The sequence below is a fragment of the Hippoglossus stenolepis genome, chromosome 16 (assembly GCF_022539355.2).
Source record: "Hippoglossus stenolepis isolate QCI-W04-F060 chromosome 16, HSTE1.2, whole genome shotgun sequence".
In the NCBI taxonomy this organism is placed as follows: Eukaryota; Metazoa; Chordata; class Actinopteri; order Pleuronectiformes; family Pleuronectidae; genus Hippoglossus; species Hippoglossus stenolepis.
The window spans coordinates 1,753,999-1,778,643 of NC_061498.1; the positions used below are offsets into that span (position 1 = coordinate 1,753,999).

General features: G+C 47.6%; 1 protein-coding gene across 18 annotated transcripts in view; it reads right to left on the reverse strand.

Moving 5' to 3' along the window:
• Positions 1-24,645, reverse strand: part of nfixb (nuclear factor I/Xb) — a 115,222-nt gene that overhangs the window by 61,397 nt on the left and 29,180 nt on the right. For 7 of the 18 annotated variants that reach the window (XM_035180039.2, XM_035180032.2, XM_035180029.2 and 4 more), the window contains one exon: positions 15,660-16,191. In XM_035180039.2, the coding sequence (XP_035035930.1) occupies positions 15,660-16,191 (532 nt within the window). The other 11 variants (XM_035180035.2, XM_035180028.2, XM_035180042.2 and 8 more) reach the window with 8 other exon arrangements.

Sequence of the window (24,645 nt, forward strand, 5' to 3'; positions counted from 1 at the left end):
CGTTCTCGTAAACAGCGGCAGGAAAATGTCTTCGGGACTTGTGAAAACATCTGTATGTCATAAATACAATGGGGTTAAGTTACCTTTAATTTACACATTTAAAAGTATCAGGCCATTCTTAATTCAAAGTCAACACAAACACGATTCTATATAAATATGAACGGTAGATGATTTTTGTTCGTATTTAGCTCATTGTTTTGGTTTCCCTCACTATCGGCTGCCACTTGGAGCAAGGAAGATCAAATGTGCCAACTGAGCGCTGCCGCTTCCTTGGAGAACGGTGGCGCTGGGCTCCCTGCGGCCTGCCCACGTTGTTCTGTGTCTTGTGGACATGAATGGAGCTCCGGGCTGCTCCTGGACCTATAGTTAGAGGATGGCAGTGGGCTCGCTGGTGGTTTGTTGAGCTCTGCACGGATGGAGAGCCAGGCCTGCCTGTTTGTATTGGCCAACTTTCAGCATTCCACATGTCTTTGTGATTTTCAGCTCCCTGACCTCAGGAGACTCACCACGCTACTGTAAGTTATACTCACACCAGGAGCACACATGGATCAGGAGGAACTCGGGGACTCGGTTGGTGCTCCTCTCTAAATGCACGTGTCGTGAAAAAGAGCGGCGACTCAAACTCTGAAATATGAGTTGATGATGCCCGTAAATTTTCTTGAGATGATCATTGACGTCTCATCTCTAGAGTTTGAGGTGCAGGAGATTTCAGCTTTGCACTGGAAGTAAATAAAGCAAATAAGTTATAAAACTATTCCTGAAAACATGACGCAGCTACTGAGGATCCCCTGCTTTTAGTAAATACAACGTATCATTGTTAAAATATCTATAATATATTTAAAGTGCACGACAGTTGCAGTAATCACCATCTGCAGAGTGGAAACGATGGAAGCAGAAGACGATCAGAAGTCAGGAGCAGTCGGTTGCTCTGTGTCTCTTTCTCTTGCTCTAACGCTTTCTTAGCAGATCCAGTCATGGGGCTTTGAAAGCAAATGACAAGCGCTAACAAAGTTAGAGGTGCTAATGACAGTCTCATGCAAAGCGCCTGGTCACAGGAAGACGAAGGGGAAGAGTCTGATTCCAGCTCATTGCAGCCGCACCCCCATGTGAGCATTGTGTGGTTATTTATCACTTTCTAACCCAACGTGACGCCGCGTGCGACGCCTGCACACGGTTTATTGACTACGCCAGCGAATTCTGTCGCCGTGTGTTGGCATAACAGCGTCGGTGTCACCTTGGCCTACTGCTCCACATACGTCACCTCGATACACCCGACTGCGTGAGATGCACTTTGAGGTGAAAACCCAACGAGACGAGGAGACGCTGCAGGCAGGAGATCAGAAGGAGGTGCAGAGGTGATTAGAGGTAAGAGAGGGGGAGTGGGGGTGTTCATAGATAAATTATGGAACAAGCGGAGCCTTGGGGCTGATGTGAACAGGATTTACCTGTTGCTGTCCCCGAGGTGACTCGCTCATTTACTCAGCACCACCGCGGGGCACAGAGACCTCGTTAATTAAGGTTCAGACGTACAAAACATGGTGCGTGTGCGTGTGCGTGTGGATGTGTGCGTGTGGACGCCTGCATGCGGGTACACGCTCGCAAGCTCGACCTCCCCGACTCCCTCCACTTGGGCTCCTTCATTGAGTTATCTGACGCTGTCACATTAAATCAGCCTCTCACGAGTTCCCATAAACTCAGAGTTAATGTTTCTAAACATTCTCAGATGTATATACTGTACGTTACACTGACACTCCAACAGAGAGCTCTCTGTGGCAGCAGCGTGAATCCGCTCACCCCGGGTTCCCTCGCCGGAGGACGGCCGCTCGCCGCTCGCTGCGGGTTTGTTCACCTTCACTCCGCTGGATGATAAATCAGGACTCGCAATAAACAAACATATAATGTCGTAAATCCTCCGAGCACAAGTGTGACAGGTGGAGAGGTGGAGGAGCGGCAGGGGGTCGTCGTCGGGCCCCTGGTCGAACGAGTCTTTTTGAATTTACACGTTACGTATAAACACGCAGAGAGTTCGCTAATCAGCGGGTCAATAGTGACGCTATTATTCAAAAAGCCCAAAACAATAACTGTCAACCACAATCGACAAAGCTGGAAACAACGTCTGGGACAGCTCCATCTCCCATTTCATACCTAAATGTGTGCTGCACGTACACACACACACACACACACACACACACACACACACACACACACACACACACACACACACACACACACACACACACACACACACACACACACACACACACACACACACACACACACACACACACAAAAACACTCCTATATCCGCCATTTGCCCTGGGGACATGTGTCAGGATGGTTTACACACTAAAAACAAACAGGCGTCCCATTGCAACAGCGAGAAAAATGGATGTGGGTTTGGACGAGGTGGGAGACGGGGGATGGAAAGGGGGAGGAATGGAGAACACATGAGGTAAAAAAAGGAGTTTTTAAAAAGGAGCGAGGCCAGAACAGAGGGGGCGCTGTGGAGCGAGTGAGTGAAAGTTTTCATATAACAGCAGTAATAAGAGGCCCCAGCACCACATCAAGGTTCTGTAATGACAGGCCGTGCAGAACCCAGTGAGGCAGTGCGGGTGTGTTTGTGTGTGCACCCTCCTGTCACTGCTGAAATAATGGCTTAGTTAACCGAGCAGTATTATTCTCAGCACGGACACATGCACGGTATCATACATGTCACGGGAGCCGCGCACGGCAGGAACACAGTGTCCACACGCACACGCCACTGGACTCACCCGACGTGGGAACACGTGGCTCCCTCGACCCGTTCAGCTCATGACCTCTGAGACTGAGGTTTTCCTCGTGTCGCAGGTTATGTCCATTTCCAAAACAGTGTAACTAAAGATGGACGACGCGTCTCTGCTTCCTACCACTACTCAGAAATGAAGCCAGAATAGAATCGTTACAGGCTAACGTGCTGGTTGAACCCACGGACACAAGCCAGGAAACGGAGATTCCTCCACAGCCGGAAAGTGGTTCAGCTGCACGAAGACAGAAACCAGTCGATAAAGAGTAAAACCAGAGCATTTCCAGGATCAAATCTGAGAAAGTGTGTGGGTGTACCAGACCCGACCTGGACAGAGAAACCCAGACAGGTAGCTGTGGCGCAGTGGCACAGCGGAGGAACCGCGGCCCAAAGACAGAAAGTCCTGTTCTTTTTCACAAACACCTTGTAGAAAAAAAAAAAGGAACCACAAAAGAGAGTCTGTGCTCGAGGCCGTTTCGGTGAAGAGTTCTGGCCGGGACAGATCCACAGAGAGCGGGATGGAAAAGGAGAAAGAGAAAAGGAGCTTTATTTGCTTAACAACTTCCACGAATCAGTACGGGGGGAAGAATGTGTGTAATTTGGCTCTGTTTGTTTTGCATTAGGACATAAAATATGTCGGGATTACTTCATCACACAACTGAAGCCCAGCGAAAAGGAGACGAGGGTTCGAGAGAGAAAGAAGGGAACCACAATTTTTTTTTTTTTCGAGGTTGGGTTTTGGGTAACGTATCAGATTTGTTCTCACTGGGACGGCGGCATCGGCAAAGAATGTGAGACCGAAAAACAAGACGTTCCGTTGCCAAAACGACAGCCTCGATTGACATCAATCAACAGTTCCAGCGCACATTTGGCAAAGAGATAATGATGTTCCCTGTTTGTTTCCAAACTATTGTTAGAATTACCCCACAGGCCGATGAGCTGAGATCCTCCATCAACACCAGCGTTTAACCATTTAGCCCCTCCGCTATTCATCACCCAGCCATTACTTTCAGCTGCTTCATCAGTCGCTCCATCTTGTTTTAGCATTAACTCATTTCATCGAGCTGTTAACGAACTATTAATCTTTCCTTTAACTTTCCCAACAGCTTCAGATATTTATTTAAGGACTTTATGATACTGAATTTAACAACTTGTTGATTAGTTTGAGCTAAATCAGCCATTTTATCCATTAGCCTACTTTCAGCCAACTATTGGCTTTATCTTTTACTTTTAGCTATTTGAACATCTATAATTACATTTTTTCAAATCGTTAACTTTTGCTTTTAACTATATTTAAACTGTTTATCCATTATTGTTGTCCATTTGACCAATAAGAGATCATTTCTAGCCAACTTTACTAAAGATAAAGATGAACCTGAAGATGTCCACTACATAGATATACTCAACTATATATTTGTATTACTTTTAAAACCATTTTACCAATTGACCCATTAGCCTGGAAGCTAACTAAAGACTCTACCAACCTTTTATTAATTAGTATGATTCTATTTATCCATTATTTTCATCAGATATTAGTCTTTACCTTCATTGGAGCTGCATGTCCATAACTTAAAGCTATTTTCATTTCTCTGCTTGATCAATGACATGTGGATATATTTACTACTTCAAATTGTGTATTAATTAACGTTTTGTATTAATTACGTAAAGTGAAGTTAAGTCGAACCCGAGGCACAAGCGCCGCTGTGTGGGAATCAGTGATGTGCCGGCGCTGGAGTGGCTTTAACCATGAATAACTTCTAACTGACCCGAGGGCTGTTCTGTGTCTGACATATTGAATGTGACACTGGTCGTACCGGGTAAACACTCCAAATATTCTTAGAAGATTTTATGCACATTGGCACTGGAGTGTTCTGGGAGACTGTGAAACAGCAGCCCTCAGTGTGGGACATCTTTAGTTTACTGGGATAGTCGCGGCTCTTATCATAAAGATTTCCTTATGCAGCTGCCAGGATTGTGTAGTTTGAATCGATGCCCACGGACAGAATCTTTCAGTCCATCGGACGGGAGGAAAAAAATTCCGAGCATGTTTCAAAAGCAGAGAACTTGGCCTCGGAGCAGACACATTAGTCTGTGTGATCGGGCCCTGGTGGAGGAAAACCACCCTGCACGGAGGAAGTGCAGATAATGGGACTCTTACCGATGCCTCTCGGTGTGAATGGCTTCGTTTTAAGGTCACTTTTACAGCCAGGCCAGAAGGGAAAGTAAACCGAGATGAAAAGAGCAGAAACGACAATAAAAGAACCGGCAGAGGAGAAAGAAAGCAGGAGGATCAGAGCGGATCAGGGCCAAAACCGCAGATAACAATCTCACCGCAGAATGAAGGCCAGATTGCTCTAATTCATTGTCATCTCAAGTATTTTTTTTTTACTCTGCTTGGAGTGGGACACACAGAGCGAGTGGCAGCGAGAGCCCCTGTCCTCCCTCCTTCTCCCCCTGTCCTCCCACACCCACTCCTCTGCTCACTTCAGATTTACTGCTCTTAAATTGTTTGCCCTCTACTTTTAACGGCCATCTCTAGATCATCAGCTCCTAAAATAAACACAGAGGCTTGAATTACCTTCTCTATATCACCGTGCCACTGGAGCAGAACCCGTCTTTACGTTGAGTCTCCTTCCCCTGAATGTTTGGCCTGCTGGAGGAAAGCCCCGCACTAAAGCGCAGCAGCAGAAGAATGGAAACTCAATTAGAGCTCAGAGGCCGGGTGGTCTGCGTCTAATAACACACCAATCAAACGTCACCGCACAAAGGGGCGAGCAACGCAGTGGATTGGCTCCGTTGCCGCTCGGAGGAAAACCAGAGGGAGGGGAAAACACAGAATACGTGTAATTGTAATATTCATCATCCACAAGCGGCTGATTTGCAGATAATTTACGAGCAGGAGCAGGAAGTTGATGAAATTTCAAGATAATGTTGTAACTGTTTGCGGCGACAGACGGCACCCAGTCCGGCACCAGTGAGGGGGACCCACCTGGGGCCTGGTTTACCTCCTCTCCGTCACCCCCAGGTCCCGTGTCTGCCGTGGGACAGCTGGGTCTGACTGTGCGAGTGCGTGCACATCTCCGTGCACATCTCGATACCAAATGTGGTGCTTCCTCTCCATGTTTACATACAAGGCCCACAGGCATCAGGTGTGAAGTGGGGGTTCAGGTGTCGGAGAGGACACTCGTATGCTCCGCTGCAGACGGCGTTTGTTGTCGCTCGGCCTGCTTCTCTGGCACGTGAGCATATGCACGGACACGCTCTCGCTCATCGAGTGCGTGCGACACACTCTTTGCTCTTGTGGAGTTACAAAGGGCCCCAGGGATGGAGGCATTATCTTTTAAGAGGTGAAGCAGATCGCGGCTGGAAAATGAAAAAGGGAGGAGACGCAGGCTCATGTTAACGAATAATCAGCTCGCACGCAACGCCAACGCTAACCCCCCCCTATGACCTCATCACTCGCTGAAGCTTTAAGAGTGCACACGGACGTGAAACCATCGGAAGCCACAGGTGGATGCAGAGGTGGAGCGGCAGCAGATAATAAAACTTTACTCTCCTTTAACCCATTAAGACCGGATGCAACATATTTGTGTCCACGACTTAAAGCAGCGTTTCAGACTAACGGCTGACGAGCGGCGTGACGGGAGCGATATTGAAATCAGAGTTTCACTGACGAAAACAACAACTGATTCAAACAAAAGAAGATTCAAACATAGACAAAGATCCTGCTGAGGAAGACTCAGTCAGAAAGAGACGTAAAGGGGATGAAGAAGAGGGAGGAGCTCGCCGAGTTTGCCAGCTTTGTTTCTTATTTTTATACAGTGAAATGTAAACGTTTTTAATTCATGTCTCATCTGCTTCAGAGGCTGAGAAATTAACGTTCAGCTCTTCAGAAAACTCAGGTTGTCTTTAAACAACACTGAGTTTTAATCAGCACCTCTGGTCTTAATGGGTTCATTGGTTCGATGCTGGTTTTAAGAATCTCTATGAAGTGGTTCTGACCTGGTGACATGTTTTCTGCAGCAGGAGAATCACACTTCACTTGTGTTTGAGACCACAGCAGTAAAACATGGTCTCTACACACTTTCATGGTTATGGGGTTGCACGTAGTTTACATGCAGCACAAATTAGCGTCTGACTGAGCTCAAACATAATCACTATGTAGGATGATGGATCGTAGACAAAGGTGAAACACAGCTTGTTGCAGTAACAACACCGAACGGCTGCGTCTGTATTTTGTCACCTTCGTCAATTTGCCACAACAAACTGGGTAAAACGGCAGAAAACTACAAACAAATCATTAAAAAAAAAACAGATTTTACTGTAATAAAAGTCCAACCAGAACCGTGTGGGACTCCACATAATGAGAAGTTAAAGCCAAACACAACACGAGGGTTAAAGTAGCTCAGTCTCCCTGCAGACGACGCTTTCATATCACAAGCTAATTATATTTGAGCTGCCACCTCAGAGGGCACTTAGAGCTTCTCGGAGGCACAAACTCGTGTGTAACCCCCCCCGGACTGAACTAAGCTGAACAAAATGCATGAATAACATTACGGGGTGGGGGGGGGGGAGACCTGGCTCTAACATTACAGTTTGACATTTTTATACGTCTCACTTGGTCCACGTCCAGTGATTTATACAGTACATCCAGAAAGAGAAAATCTGAAATGCCAAGAAACGCTTTCTTTTCTTTTGAATGTAACTCTGACGTCCTCGTGCACACGATGTGATTCTGTCCGTGCACTGTGCCGCTCCCCCGCTCCGTATAGGTGGCTGCTCATCCATCTGAGCGCGGGGATGCCCTCTATACAGTGAAAGTGATCTGAGTGGATTCCTCTGGCAGAGCCCCGCGCTCCGGTTGCCCACACTGTGGGTTGGAGTGCCACGGAAACGGCCCCGGCTCTGCACGGCCACTCACCGTGCCAACCAGGCCAGGCGCTGACACTCCTTGGACGTCACCCAGGAAAGGTACGCTGAGAGGAAACAAAAAGAGAAGGAAGGCAGCGCGGCCATGGCAACTCTATTCACCGGCCGCTCTGGACAGTTGTACTCCGATACAGTCAGTAACCGTTTCTCCACCGGAGCACGGCGGCTTAGTGAGTTCTTTTCAGGCCATAAACACAGAAAACGTATAAAACTAAAACCTCACACTGGACATGTGTTTCTAATGAGTGGATCCAAACAATGTGATTTCATTCCCTTCGCCCTAATCTCCCTCATATTTCCATCGCTCACCAGGGAGAGAGAGAGAAAAAACTGTTGTTTTCACCGTCTTCTGCGAAATGTATGCATCCAAGCTGCCAATAAGAATTCAGATGAGTCTGAGATTATAGACGAGAGAGTCGAGTGCCGACAGTCGACGGGTATAATGAGAACGTTACCGTCCAAAATGAAGCCTGTGAAATGGAGCTGGCCGTCCATGTGAGGGCTGAACAGACGGAGGGAGCGAGCGAAGGTGTCAGGTGATTTCTGTCATGTTGTTCGGAGCTGGACAGAGAGGAAGCAGGAGCAGGACGGCCTGAATGAGGAAACTGTTAAATACCAATGTGAGAAGGTGTGTTTTCACAAAAAAAAAGAGACGTAGCTGCATCGTTAACTCACTACAAACACTGGGAAATGTTTGTAATCTGTGAACGCAGCCTCCTTTCTTCTCTCCCACGTTCAAAGTGTAAATCCCACTCTTCAGTTCTTTGTCCCCCGCGTAAGCTACACGGCAAGTTTATTTATTTACCCGTTTCCCATTAATAAGGACGTTTGCGCTGACAAACAAGGAAGTAGTCGCATTAGCGCCTAGTTAACAGCCGTCCCCTGGCTGTCGGCTGTCAGGACGCAGGGGGGGGGGGGGGAACAGGACGCAGCGCCGCCTGATGATGACGGAGAAGAGACGTGCAGGTGCTCTTTAAAATCACGACTTCTCTGAACACATCAGGACAGACGAGTTCATTTTAATTCTGATCCGAAACTGCAAGTTTGAGGAGCCCAAAAAAAAAACCAACCCCCAAATGTGCCACAGAAATAAATCAGAAGTGAAGCAGAAACAAAAGGACAGATAAATAGGGGGTGAACCTTACAGCCAGGAGCTTTCTTCCATACTGCGCTCAGCGGTGGCGACAGGACCCCCACCCCTGCGACCTCATATATTCACTCTGTTATTTCAGGGAACAAAAGCGGGGCTCTCAAGGCCGTGGGTGGATCCATGAAAGGAAGAAAGGAGTCCTGCTCCTGGTCCGGGGTGAATGGGGCCTTTCACACTTAGAGAGGCCTGTTTACTCTCCCTCAATAATGGCTCTAATTTTCTGATCATTATTGAGTAATTCCATCCACCCCCACTCCCGGCGTTTAATGCCCATCACTCACAGCCCCACGGTCTCCGCGGGGCCCCTGGGTCTCGGCTCCTGAATGAAGACATGTTCCTCTAAATACCCACGAGTCTTTAATCCAAGACCAACGCTACCTGCTCTGCCTACGACCGAGGACATTGAGCCAAAGAGCTGCAGCGACGACGAACTGCGAAAGCACATTAAAAGGGCAGGAACCGTTCAGAATTATTATATTTTTCCTCCACATGTGGAATCGCTCTGTGCTCTGATTGGAGAGGAGCCGCGCTTTATCCTCCATTTTGTTTTGGACCTGAATCCGTAGCGGCTCCATCACGGCGAGTAACAGTATTCGCTCGGCTTAAAGCAGGTGGAAAACATTTTGGAGGGAGAAAACACACACACACACACACACACACACGTCTGGAAACACGATAGTCACTTCATTCAACGCGCCAAAAATCTCGGGCTAAATAAGACCAAAGTTTAAATGTGTGGAAGCTCGCGTTTCCCGGCGACCCGCTGTGAGAGAGCGTCCGCGGCCGAGGTGGCAGGGGGCGTCCGGGAGCGAGCGGAGGGGAAGAAGTGTTAAGCGAAAACAAGGATATGGGGGAATAAATGTTCAAATGAGAGCGAGGGAGAGAGAAAAGGATCAGAAGGAGAGAAGTTGGCAGGGAGTGTGTGTGTCGGTTTGAAAAGCTGGCACCTTCTAAACAGAGCCGCAGCTCTGGGTGCCAAACGCTGCCAACCAGCCCCACTAGCCTGAATATCTGCCCTCCCTCTCCCTTTGTTTTCAGCATGGCATTTTGCATCATCTTTATTCTACGCTTTTCTTTTTTTACTTCATATCAGTGCTCAGTATCACCCGAACAGCCGCGACTGACATTCACTTGCATTCGACGAGAGAATATTAAATAATGCAAGGGGGAGAAAAATTAAAAAGGCAGGTTTTTATTCGTTTTCCTTCATTATTAGCGTTTTAGCTGAAGGATTTTATTTAGGTTGTTTTGTGTGAGAGGATTTTTGTTGCTGTTATAATTGCTCATTTTTGAGTGAGAATGCACACAGAGAAGGGGGATCTGTCCTCGGCGGCGTCGCGGTGTTCCGGTTCCCTTTTCTGTTTTTTTTCCCCCCGAATGGAAAGAGCCGTCCCAATTACAGGGCAGTCTCCCCGCGCTCTGCTCCACTGGACCGAGGGAACAAGGCGGACTGATCAGAATCTGGCTGCTGGGAACCGGCCCAGAAAAGAAAGTCCTCTCCTCTCCCTCTCCCTCTCCTCACCTCTCCTCTCCTCCCGCTCTCTGCCCCTCGGCTCAGGCGCTAAGAAGCCGAGCCGCCCTTCCTGTGCAGGGATACGTATGTTTCTAGGGGACGGACAGATTTCAGGCCTGGCGCCCGTACAGAGAAAGAGAGGACTGGTCACGCAGATTCTCACACGGAGGCGAGACGGTGCCGGAGAGCAAAAATAATACACAAAGAACCTGGGGGAGTTCTGTGTTCTGCTGTTGTTCTCATGAAAACCAAAAACAAGACAGTAAGACAGTCAAATAAAAACAAAAGATAAAATAGATTTCTGTCGTGATGGAATATGAGCAACATGCAGCCGAATAAAGGAGCAAAGAGAATGAGGCTGAATTTCTAGAAGACACCAGAACATTTATTTATTTACCTTAATTACACAAATAATTAAAAATCACTGTACAGTGAAATTAGGAAATAAAGCTAATCCATGTTCCCACAAAAGGCACTTTCTGGTACAAGGAATTTTTCTATTTGCAAAGCTAAGACCTGACCTTTATTTCAAAATTAGACTTAATTTAGAATTATACTTTGTCTTTTGTGTGTCTCTTGCAGCATTATTCACTAAACTGGATAATTACAGTGAATACAAAGCAGGTTGGCCCGGTACCAAACCCACAGAGCCTCTCAGCGGTCGAACCTATAGAGCGGGGGAGTTGCGAGGGTCGGCGGGCGGAGGTCGGGAGATCGGAGCGAGTGTCGGTGTGACAGTTTGCGTCAGATTCCCAGTCTGATCGTCTGTTTACCAGCGATTCCCTACACTCCGCACACACCACGCTTCTCTTTCCCTCCTTCTACGACTCACACTCACACACTCACACACTCGCACACACACTCACACACACACACACACGCTGCAAAAAGCAACTGGAAAAACTGGGGGGGGGGGGCTGTGAACAGGGGCCAAGCCGGAGCAGTTGGAGGCCCCGGAGCCTCGCTGCGTATTAAAACACCGCAGTGTCACTGACGCTGTCGCCCAAGCTCAAACTTTATTGGGCACATGATTCCAAATGACAACAAAGCATAAGAAAGTGTCGGAGCAGCAGTGTTTTTCACACCAGATGAATGTCGGCTCCCTCGGCGCCGACATTCTACATTTCTCTGTCGGTTCCTGGATCGCGGACCGGAGCCAGAACTCTGCTCTCCGCCCAGAAACCTCTGCTCCACACACACACACACAGTTTTTTCTTTTTGGATTATTATGATTCTTCTCGTGGAAACGACAACCTGACGTGACCGTGATGAAGTATTTCTACTGCTCACATTCTGCAGAGAAACGTTGTCTCACCTCCACAAACCATCACACACACACACACACGTATCTCGGGTGTGGAAAATTACAGATCCCACTCCGTCCCTCCTTCATTATGTAACTGCATCTGATAAGGCTACCTCCCTTTTGAAGCACAGGATATTGGGCCGAGCAGATAAGATGTGTTTGATGGATTAGCGTGACGTGAAGGCGTTAAGTCTCTCAGTCTCTCAGTCTGGCCGTCTGTCTCCCTGTCGCTCCCTCTCTTTGTTCGTCCTCTATTAAAAGAGACTCTCTGGGCCATTTGTAACGTCAGGACTGTGCACACAGACACATTGACGAGTAAATGAATATCTTAGCTTCACAGCCACAGCAGAGCGGCACAGAGATATGGTGAAACACACACAGACACACACACAGACACACACACAGACACACACTTGGCTTCCAGGCCTGGCCCAGCACCTCTCTGGTCCGTCTGTCTCCAGCACAGAGAGCAGATATGGAGGCTGCACTCTCAGAAACATCTTTTTATCATAACAGCACAAGTAATGAAAGCCGTATGAGGCAGCGCGGGCTCCAAACATGACTAATGCTGGAACTGTGCGGCTCCGTCAGCCTGATGAATATGGAGCATGTCGCTGGAAAGACCCGACCCGAGCCGGGGTCTCTGGGCGGGGGACGGCCCCGGAGCGTCCAGAGGGCGAGTCTGGGGTTTGGACAGACAAGTGATCAAAGACGTGGTCGTGTCCCTAGCGTCCTCCACAGACCAGAACCGTTATGATCATGAATGTACGTGTGTGTGTGCGTGTGTGTGTGCGTGCAGCCAGGTAGTCACAAGATAATGATCGGACCAGAGCTCGACGTGTCGGGACGTTGCCGTGCAGCTGTGGAGCAGAAGTGCAGATCTGAGTTCAGCTGCTTTGATCTGTCCCAGCTCTCACTGCCCCGCCTCCAAGGGCCGAAGTCTATAATTGGACAAAAGCAGAGACACATACTGTAGGGAAGCAGAAACAGAGGAGGGGGGGGGGGGGAGCTGTGTGTGTGTGTGTGTGTGTGTGTGTGTATCTCCTGTTCTGTCAATCACACCGCTTGAAAGCAGAACCCCCCCCCTCTCCTCTCCTCTCAGCCAGTGACGGTGGCATCAATGGGCACAAGAGAAGTGAAACGCCGCCGCGGCGGGGACGGGCGGGTGAGGCGGCGGCGGCGGCGGTCCAACCATCAGGCCCTGGCAACTGATAGCTTCCGCAAGACACAGACACCCTGGAATGGCGAGCTAAGAATAAAACTGTAATGCTGCCACCCGAAAGGTTAGAATGGAGCCACTGTCTGCCCGTCCTCTGTAAACTCTGGTTAACCTCGGCCCGCCTCCCGGAAAACACGGCAATGCGAGCCCCTGAAAGCAAGGTGGACGGTTTCTGCATTTCAGTTACTTCCTATAGTTTCACCTCCTTCTCCAGGTGCCAGCGCGAGGTGGATCCCGGCCACGCCAGAGGACGTGCACCCAAATGTGTCTTGTTCAGACAGAAGGAAAGAAAAGAACAATGCTAAATTTCCAGTTGAGCAATTAAAAAATAAAGAAGCTTATAGTTAATTGAAAAAATAGCAACAATATCGACATGAGGAAGCTCGTGTACGTACAAAAAGAAAAACGTGACGCACAACAGCACAGAGATAAAGACTGGGTCAGTGTGCGCAGGGGGATGAGTGGCTGCTGGATTCTGGCACGGAATAAAAACAAAAAGGGCTTCTCTCCGAGGGGCACCAGGCTGCGCTGGGAGCTAATCTGAGCCGCGGTTCGCCACGGCATATTGTGGAACAGGAAGGGGCGCTCACGGAGGCCCCGCAAACTCAAGCAGAGTTACACACTGGGCTGAAAGGAGCCTGGCATGGGGTGCTCCGTCTCACAGGAACGCTGCACCTCCCTGCCAAGGAGAGGAATTAGGGGCCTGTAGATGTTCGCCAGTCTGTGGTAAGAGAAGCCCGGGATAATAGCACAGGGCAGGAGAAGGGTCTGTGACGATACGTGTGTGTGTGTGTGTGTGTGTGTGTGTGTGTGTGTGTGTGTGTGTGTGTGTGTGTGTGTGTGTGTGTGTGTGTGTGTGTGTGTGTGTGTGTGTGTGTGTGTGTGTGAGTGTGTGAGACTCCACCTGCACATACCTGCATCACAGAAAAACACACGACTGGAGCGTAACTGTAAATCAACTCAACAACCGAGAGGGAAAAGAAAAATATATGAAAATGCAAATGAACACAGTTAAAAACTGCGGTCGCGCTCCCTCTGAAGTATCCTCCGTAAATCTGGGTTCGAGTTTTGGAATAAATTACACTAAATTACACCCGTGAACCACATATAGGACACAGCAAATTTCAAGCATCTGCAAATACGAGCGTTATTATTCCAGACGTTTTTAAACAGAATGCCGACATGTGCGCACCACAGAAATCTGATTTGCTGTTTGTGTGAAGACGGAGCCATGGTGAAAGTGGATTATTGGTAATGAATAACAGCCCTGCTCTCCTAAGACCACTGCAGTAATGCCCCAGTCATTACGATATGATTAATATACAATTTTAATTCCTTCAAATGACGAGAACCAAATCCAATGTATTTCTAAAGTGTTTTTCTTTTTTTAACTAAATGAATAGAAACATAGTTGATAATATATCATTATCATATTAAATTAGAATTACGATATTATTTTGAGCTATTTAGTGACACAGAAGAATTATTGTTGAAATTAAATATGACACAAAATTAAGTGAATGTCAGTTTTTTCCCCCCATTGAGCTTCTGTGACTGTAAAATTTTAATGAGGAATATTAACAACTATTATATTTCACAGTGTGGACCAAGCAGAACACACACACACACACACACACACACACACACACACACACACACACACACACACACCACACACACACACACACACACACACACACACACACACACACACACACACAAATACTCCACCATCTCGATTTTGGTGGAGTAGGAAACGTGTGAGAGCGAGTGTGGAAAAATAAAAGGTACAAAAATAAAATAAAACATCTGGTGAACAGAGGCAGAGTCACGCTGTCGTGTGTGTGTGTGTGTGTGTGTGTGTGTGTGTGTGTGTGTGTGTGTGTGTGTGTGTGTGTGTGTGTGTGATCAGCACAATCAGACAAACAATAAAGGGGCAGCTTGGGCGTCTGAGGCAAGAGCTCCTGAGTGTGTCCACTTGTGTCGATGAGAGAGAGAGTGTGTGTGTGTGTGTGTGTGTGTGTGTGTGTGTGTGTGTGTGTGTGTGTGTGTGTGTGTGTGTAGAGATGCGTTATAGGCTGAGGCTGCAGACAGGACGACTCTTCCTGCCTCCTAAACTATCTGGGACTGGGCCAGCTGTCACTGCGTTCTCCACACAACTGCACGTACACACACACACACACACACAGAGCAAAGACAGACACTCATCACACCGCTACTGATACACACCAATCTCACAATAACATACACACGGATTAAAGCCTCATGACAAACTGCCTCACACGTGCACACGTATGCACATGCATGCACACTCAGATAAACAGGTTTGCAGATGCTTTTGTTTACACGTGGCGCCGGAAAACATGCACATTTGGATTTAGACAAATTTGCACACAAATACTTGAACAAATGTACCAGTGCAAACATATCTGTGGGTAAACAGAGGTTTTAATCCTGGCTGTCAAATTCTCAGAATCTCTTTAAACCAGATAGAAGCGCTGATCTGATAAAATATTTTTACAAGATTACACAGCGCAGACTTTAAAATGTGAAACCGGCGCCGTTATCTCCGTCCTGAGCGCGTTTAACAAAGCCTGGCATCGGCTCAGCTCGGCACTTAGCGAAGGGCAGGGTCTAATCTGTGACCCACATGCCGAGGTGTGAGTGACACATCACACTGAAGGAAGTGTGTGTGCGTGTGCGTGTGCGTCTGTGTGTCTGTGTGTGTGTGTGTGTCATACAGGTAACTGCACCACATACCTGGTGAGTGGACGAAGTAGGCCAGGTAGAGGTCCAGCTCCTTGACCGTCACTCCAATGTGGTGCGGCTGGACACACAGGCCGTGGTTGGAGCACTGGGGCGACTTGACCAGCCGCTCCCCGTCCGTGCTCTCCAGGGGGCTGCCCTTGAACAGGATGACCATCACCAGGTCCAGCCGCCACACCTTGTCGGCCTGGCGGAGGCAGTCGATGCGGCGGATCTTACCCTTCTGGTCGGGGTTGGACAGCACGCAGCAGGGAGGCTTCTTGCCCGTGATGGTGAGCACAAAGTCCTCGCGGAACTCGGGCCGGATGTCCTTGCGCAGCTTGGCCAGCAGGCGCGAGGCCCACTTCTGCTTGATCTCTGGCTTCTCCCCCAGCAGCTCGTCCTTCACCGCGCGTTCCTCGTCCTTGGTCATCCTCTTTTCGTGCTTCTTGAAGTACTTGCGCTTGCGGGCCTGCAGGTTGAACCAGGTGTACGAGAAGGCACGGACATGGGGGAGGAGGGCCTCGATGAAGGGATGAAATTCATCCTGGTGAGAGGAGGAGAGAGGCTGTTAGGAGGCTGGAAAAGGGCTTTTAATTTGAAAGAGAACATGCAAATGTATGAACATAAAGCTGCTAAAACATTTATGCAATCTTCAATAAAAAATAGGGAAACAGTGAAAATGTAATAAAATGTAGTGACAGTTGTTAAATTTCATTAAAATGATTAGAATTACAATTTAATTTAAAATGCAATAAATTCAAAAGCTATTTGAATTAATGTTCTAAAGTAAAATAATGAACAATTTGTTGTTTTTTTTACCATTCGGTTAAAATATAAATAAACATGCATCAATAAACAAGAAAATTTGTCTTAAGTTTAAGATGCAATTAACCACAAATAGAAAATACATCAATTCAAAGAGCTCCAGAGAAGCTGAGCCAAGTTGCGCTCCCGTTTTTTCCTGCTGTGAAAAGAGAAGTTATTCTGCTGCACCATAATACCTTCACTACATATCTCTGGGCAACAAAGCCCAGATCTCGCCACAGCGTTCCTGTGCCAGGGTTGCCACACACCGGTCGCTCACCACCGCCAAGCTTTGCCGCCACAAGACCACTGTTGAAATGTGCTGCTAAAAGATCAGCCATACCATTTCCTATCTGTGCTACCATGCAAAGGGGGAGCTCCAACCAGACTCACATTTCCACAACAAACTGAAAGCAGACAGAAATCACCACAGAAAACCACACTGCTAGAGGAAGACAGACGGCCTGGTAGTTACCATTTTGCACTCTCATCATAAATTTGGCACAGCGTTTAAAGCGAAAAAAAAAAAAAAAGATCTCAGCACCAGTTTTTTTTTTTTTTTTTTTTGCCTCCCGCGCTCCCAAATGTAAAGCGAGCGCTGGTTTGGCAGCGAGTGGAGAATTAGCAGATGAAAAAAAAAATATTCAAAATTGCGGGGTTGTACGAAAAAGAATTAGCCGACTATGATGCTCACGAAAAAACAGTGGAGGAAAATTTAAAAACAAAACCACAACAAAGATTTTAGGAAGTTAAAGATTCGCTGCAGGAAGTCGAGCAGAAGCTCATTAGAACAACAAAAAAAAACAACAAAAACAAGAAAAGAAAAAGGCCGGATAAAAAGTTGTAGTAAGAAAATTGTCAGGTAAAAATAGAAACGTTAACAGTATTGCATTCTGGGAGAAAAAAACTTTAAACAACGGGGACTTAAAATAAACAGTCCTTTGTGCTTTCCAAAAAACCTACGAGAAAAAAAAAAAAAAGTCCTTGGCAAAGTGTAATTGGTGGTGGTGTCTGTTCTGATCCCTGGGCCCGGCGCGAGACTCGTGCACACGCACACACACACACACACACACTCCACACACACACACACAGATGGGGGGGCCAGGGAGAGCAGAGCACAGAATAGGGAAAAAAAAAAGAGAGAGCCGAATCAATGTTGGACGAGCGCATACGACCGCTGGCAAAGCCGAGTGCTGCTTCTTTTTTCCCCTTTTCTCTCCAACTCTCTCTCTTTCTCTTTCTGTTTCTCGCTCGCCGTCTCTCGTCCTCTCCGCGTTCTTTCCCTAACCATTGCTTGAGCCTTTGCCAGCACGAGTAGGGCCCACCTATTTGGCAACAAGATGCCTGTAGCCCAGCCAATGCGTTAGCTTCAAGAGCTGAAAGGGAGGGAAAGAGAAAGAGGAGGAGGAGGAGGAGAGGGGGGGGCGTCGTGGCAATGAGAGGGAGAGAGAGAGCGTGCACGAGAGGGAGAGAGAGAGAGAGAGAGAGAGGGAGCAGGTGGGAGTGTAAGAGAGCGCGCAGCCTTGTCCGACGTTGCACAATTTGCCAAATCGACAAGTTCCACTCTGACACGGAGGCAAAGTTCAGGGGAGCGAGTCGTCTCCTGCACCAATCCCAGCAGCCCTCAGCACTGCCTCCATCTTTACTATGGCCGCCATCGCCTCGTGCGTCCCGCCACCCCGCCACGACAACCCCCCCCCCCCGCCCTCCTCTGCGCTGCTCTGCCTCGCTCTACCCCTCTCTCTGCTTGCATAATGCCACCTTGGCAGAGGATGGCAAAGAGAGGACACACAGCTTCAGAATCCCTGCAGACCCCACCGCCGGCAGCTGCTCGTGGGTTTACCACAGCAAACAAAGAGGGAGAAACAAACCCGGGCAGCCGCACTGCTCCGACGGCACACACAGAAATGACCGGCGACATGGTTTAGATGCACAAATGAAGAAATGGTTACAGAATTTATAAACGTGGGGGGACGGCAGAGGAAACAGAATCCGCCTCAGCTGTGTTCAATAGTGTGAATGTCTCCCGTGAAATCCCCAACCCCAAAATGTTTGCTCCACGCTGTCCTCCCGAGTCCCCGGGAGGATTTGGCGTGGTTTGTGCGGCGACGGCTGCCATGTTGCCTCATCGTTATGACGTCCAGGGTTGCACCTGCTCTGCAGACAGCTTCGGTCTGAAGGCACAAACTGCTGCTGAATCACCGAGCGGCAACGGGGGCTTGTGACTGCAAACAAACAACGTTCACCGTACACATAAAATCATGTGATTCCTTCGCTCAGTGGCTGTTCTGACAACATCCACGCTGCTGCCAACGAGGAATCCAACGCTACAAAAACCAGAACGCCGCTTAGATTCACACGGCGTCAACATATGCACGTGTGAGGAGCGAGCGTAGAGCTGAAGGGTTCGGTTAATCGATTTGTCGACTGAGAGAAAACTGGTAGTCGGCAAACGAGTGATCACAAATAATCGCATGTTCCAGTTTCTCCAACAAGAGCAATGGATGTTTTCCTTCTCACGTAAGAAGCTAAACTCAAAATTATTTGTTTCCGACTGCTAATAAAGACAAAAGAGGCCGTTTGAAGATGTCTCCGTGCGCTCAGGGGAAATTATAAAAAGGCATTTTGTCAAGGAAGCAATAAGAGAATAAGTCGTTAGGAGAATAATGGAATAAATGAGTGTTTGAGATTCAGAGTTTTCTCCCCTTGCTTTAGGAAAATGACCCAACAGGTGCAGTCGCGGCGTCTGAAAAAGCTCAGAACTGAGCGAGGCTGACGCAGGGAGGGAAGTCTACATTTGAAAATAATGACCAAGGTCATTGGAATTACTGTTTAATCAAAGCCAGACTGCAAATGCACAAACAAAAGACACGGGCAGAGGCACTCAAACACTCAGCGCCACCATTTCCTCACTAATAAACATCACAGCCTCCTCACAGCGATGCATTTCAGCCTCATCATCATCAGCCGAGCCCCGAGCATCAGCCTAATGAAAAAGCCACTCTCAGCCATCATCTGTTAACACGGTGAAGGACAACGCACCTCGGCGTTCGGTCCCCGGCGCCGAGCGTGTCATTGGACGATGCCAAAGTTTGATATATGGTTAGATAAGGCAACAAAGGAGGCCGAGGAGAACACACACATTCTCACAGAGGAGTGTGTGTGTGTGGAGAGAGAGAGAGAGAGAGAGAGAGAGAGAGAGAGAGAGAGAAATCAGATGAAGGGCTGAGCAGTAAAATTATATCTATATGCCTCATATATCGATATGATGTTTATGCTTTGTGAGGACGTGTAACACGTAATTGATTGAGCTCAGATTTGTAAAATGTTTTTAAATTATTGGTCGTTCTCTGCTCATAGAGACGAGATTAGAACCTCAACCTTCACTCGGGAGTCTTTAAACTGAGAGGAAATAATAACGTGACATTTATCGTTATATATAATCGTTAGGAACATTTATATTTAGATATACTTTTTGGCCGTGGCCCTAAACAGATATATATTCCTGTGTTCATCACCACCAGCAAACCAACAGCAGCAATATGAATAATTACAGCAATTAGATTTCAAAAGTCCAATATATATATTTGTATGAAGCTTCTGAATGGTTCAAGTGAACTGAGGTTTCTGCTCATGAAGACGAGTTCAGAACCACAACCTTCACTCAGGAGTCTCTAAACTCAGAAAGAAACAATAACGTGACATTTATCCTGATAATTATGGATAAGAACATATTTATCCCGCTCATGTTTGTCCACGACTCTTCGCAGACACATCTCCCTGTCTCCAGCAGCACCTGCAGCACAAACCCCAGCAGCAGCAGATAACTGGCACTTGGACGTGATCCCCGAGTCTGATGCCTTTCACTCAGATTTAAAGCTTTTCCCGGTGACCCTGCCAAAATGCAAATACGCCACCATTCAGACGTCACTGGAATTTGACTACAAGGGCTTTGTAAGTCATTTCTCCTTCGTTCTGCTGTTTGCATGAGAAATAAAACATAGAGTCACAGAGCTGAGGTCTTCAAAGTGCCAAATCAGGAGGGGGGGGCAGCTCACGGTGCAGCTCGTCGTGCGTGTGAGCGTGTGCGTGTCGGGCCTGCAGTGTTGCATCATGAATCACAGGGTTTATTTCACGGAAGCAGCAGCGTCATCACATGATGAAGGTTCATCTTCTCACCTGAGGAGCCAGTGGAGGCCAGAGCGCGCGCGGCCTCCTGCGTCACTGCGCGTGAATGATCGATTATCGATCGATAACGCGTCACCTGTTCACCTACAAAACAAAAGCCTCGGCTTCTCCTTCACATTAAAAGACCCGCCGGATAAAACAGCGCACGGTGCATTGTGGGTCACATTTCACACCTGGACATTTAAATTTAAATGATTTTGTTGTTTCTGTGAGGCTCCATCATCCAGGCCTCGTTTATGAAGAAATATCAAAACCGCATCATCACGTTTCTCCTTCTTTCTGCTCATTTAAAAAATATGAATCTTTAAAAAGAGGGAATCTGTGCAGCCAGGAATAAAATGATAAAAGAGCTGGAGAGGAGGAAATAAAACCACGAGGCTGAAAACGGTTTTTAAAACCCGACGAATTAATATAAATGAATTTTAATATTCATGCTGCACTTGAAGGAAAAAGCCTGTTTTCCTGACGAGGCCCAAAATGACCCAGATTCACCGCCTGTGTTTTATTCTTATTCTTCTTATTATTAAAGGAGCTGTTTAGAAAAACTGAAGCGAAATAGAACTGTATTTATTTTTTTTAACTATATCAATGATTCAAACCGCATTTTCCACTGCGAACGCGCCAGTTTTCATTCTGCAAAAATAAAATAAAATATCATCATCGCGAAAAAAGCCTGAGCTGAATGTGACCGGAGACAAAAGAAATGATTTTTGAAGTCTTTTATTTCTCTATTCTCCGCACGTCGCCGAGTGAGGCCGCGGCTGCCAACTTCAGATTAACTCTTTCAGCTGCAGAGAAAGACTCTCTTACTCTGAAAAGCTCCGTGTGATTCATTAGTGCCTGTGAAGACCCTGCACTGCATTTTAACACACAAATAATCCACCGTTTAAAACTGTTGACATCGTTTTTTTTATTAATGTGCACGAAGAATTATGCTATTGTGATCTATTCGTTATTAATACTAATATTAGGGGAAAACGATATTGTCATATTTTTGCCTGTGAGATTTTTTTCCAATCAGGTTTAACAAGGTTTTTTTGAACATGTAATGTGGATTTCTTTATATAGGTCAAAAGGAAAACCAGCCAATTAAATATCATATACAAAATATATATGTGTATATTCATATAAAGTGTCTCAGTCTACTTTCTAATGTTGCATTGAAGTGGTAGATAAAGGTTAAGTTGATAAATATAAATACATAAAGCTGCTCTATTTCTCTAAAGTAAAACCCTCCACATTCATATATACAGATAAAATAAAAACTTTATAAAAAACAAATAAAGTGTGCAATAAATAATCAGAGAGAAATTAGAATTATCTTTTTGTTTTTTTATTCCTGCCAACCTTGACTGACTCTCCAGGAGAGGATGGAGGTAATAGTCCACATCGCCAAGCCCCAAAAAAATACAAAATCATAATTTTGGCACGGTGAAACGCTTTTTAAAAAATTTTGTTATGATGAATTTTTTTGGCTTGAGTGTTTTGTTTTCCTTCAAACATTGATCATCTCAATAATTTCATCTTTTTTTTTTTTTTGAATTACAAGAACATGGAGAATTTACATGATTCGTCTGTAAATCACCGGTAACTGTTAAACTTCAGAGACAGGCCTGAGCCGCTCTGCTCCGCCTGCCACCGCTTTGTCCCGCTCCGTCCTGCGGTGGACGACCTCGCCGAGGCCACGCCGCATCTCATTAGACCAATTAAACCACTGCCTGCATAACCCGAGGGCCTCCCAGCCGCCCGGCCCTTCATTAGTGCAGCTCTGTGCCGCTGGGGCTCGGCTCCGTCCTCTCCTGCCCAACTGAGCGTCCCTGACCCCGGACGGAGGCTGACACCGGCTCCCCCTGACCCCGGCTCGGGCCGCTGACGGAGAGCCAGGGCACAGGAAGGTGGAGGAGGAGACAGGGTCAGGGGCGACGGAGAGGAGAGGGAAACGGGCTCAGTCGTTTACTTAAGAGTACAAAGCATTCAGATTTATCCAGGTTTGGATATTGTATTGTCATTTTAACCTGCATATACGTGTCTATCAAATGAGGGAACGTTATAAAATGAGCATTTGTCCAGGTAGCAGGTGTGTCCACTGGTTTTATCCCAAACCAACCCACCAGTTTCCCAGATGCTCCTCGTCTTCTACGAGCTTTCTGTGGTTTTGTACAGTAATCAGAACAAGCTCCAGTGGCTGCTGCATGTCTCCAGGTTGTTATCACACACTGGAATCGTTCCTGTTAATCATTAGAAACTGGCAGGAGGGGGGGGGCGGGCGGGGGGAGACATGAGATTAAAATTTAAAGACAGGGGAGAAGTCGCCGTTGCTGTGGCTCGCAAGTGATGCGTAAAGATCCACGGCTCGGCGCCCCAGCGTCGGTTGCACTTATCTGAGTTTACACACCAGTGCATTACTAGGTGTGAAAAATCTGCAAGCAATTTGCGGTGGCTGCGTGCTAACGTGCCCGGGGTGGGCCGTGTGGGGGGCAACCAGCAGAGCAAGAGGCACGCACGGCACATTCCAGTCCCACAAAGGGGCTCTGCTGCCTGGCTGCACTGGAAAACAGACCGGGCCCTTCCTCAGAACCTCTGGGTCTGCAGCTCCCCGCCTCACCCCAGATCTCAGCCACTGCAGGACGCCGGTTCCAGCAGGAACAGACCGATCCTCCGACACAGACATGAATTCACACGAGAAACACTGGAGGTTCTGTGCACGGCAAAACCAAAGGGAAATAAAAGAAACACCTCATTTAGAAGCAGCGAGATCAAAGGGAACCAGATCACCGGAGGCGATCCTGTTTTTACGATCCTCTTTGGCCATTTCACATAAAACAATATGTGTTGCTGCTCGCCGAGGTGCGAAGCGTGTCGGGACGTGCAAATGTTCTTGGATGAAGACGGTGGTGATGAGCGGAGGACGACACTGACACATATTCCAGAGCTGAACCCAGCCCAGCATGTGGTGATCACCCTGCTGCCGCTGCCGCTCATTGAGCTGGATCACCAGGCAGCTGATGGAACTCACCTTCAAAACTCCCGAAGCTGCACGCCTCATGCCACACACTACTGTTTTTGCACACTTGCATGAACACACACACCTTTTTCCTCAAACCCCCCCCCCCGAGTCTAGAAAGAATGTGCTGCTGGATGAAGGAGCCGCCCTGAGTCTCACCAATGTGTGTGTGTGTGTGTGTGTGTGCACGTGAGTGAGTGGCCGTGCCGGGACAGGCAGACTCAGCACCACAACAGCCATGACTGAGTGTTTTCTCACCGCGCCGGCCAACAGACGACGGCTGCTGCTCCCCCGGCTGCCAGGGCCGACTGAGTAACGGTGATACTACCGACCAGGTTTTCAACGCCTCGCTTGTTCTTTTGGTTTCAAACATAACTATTTAATCAGAGGGTTCCCACCGGGTTACGAATAATACTTCTCGAGTTTGGTGGAGGAGACGGACGTGGAAGAAAGCCGCCAGCTTCCAGCAGCAGTTGGCTGATGGCGCGTGTTAATTTTCTGCCCTGGTAAAAGCTCTGTAATCAGAACACACGGTGCGTCGGACCTGCGACAAAGACACACACACACTTGAATTCATTCCCTTTCATGCCGCTTTTCCCCTTTTTGGTTTGTTGGAGGTTCGACGGACGGACACGTCACAAACATTTGATCCTGCCGGAGGTGAGACGTCATTTGAACAGAGCTTAAGCAGCTAGTGGCTGTTCGCTCTGTCTGCCGCGCTATCTTTGATCTGGACCGTGCGGTTGACACACGTCAGGGAGAATTACCGGCACAAAGCGGAGGGTCTGTTACACCACCGCTCCTCTTATGAAAAGATCCCTCTGCAGAATTAAGAGTGTCAACACGGCCCTGAAATGAAAAAAAAAAAGGGATCTTCAGGTTCGTGTGTTAACTTGCCGCTTAACAAAGCTGTAGGGCTTTGCTCCTCTTTTCAAAGAGACGAGTATGAAATGCTAAAGTTCAGCCTTTCACACACGGCTGGGGAGACCAAAGTGAGCTGAA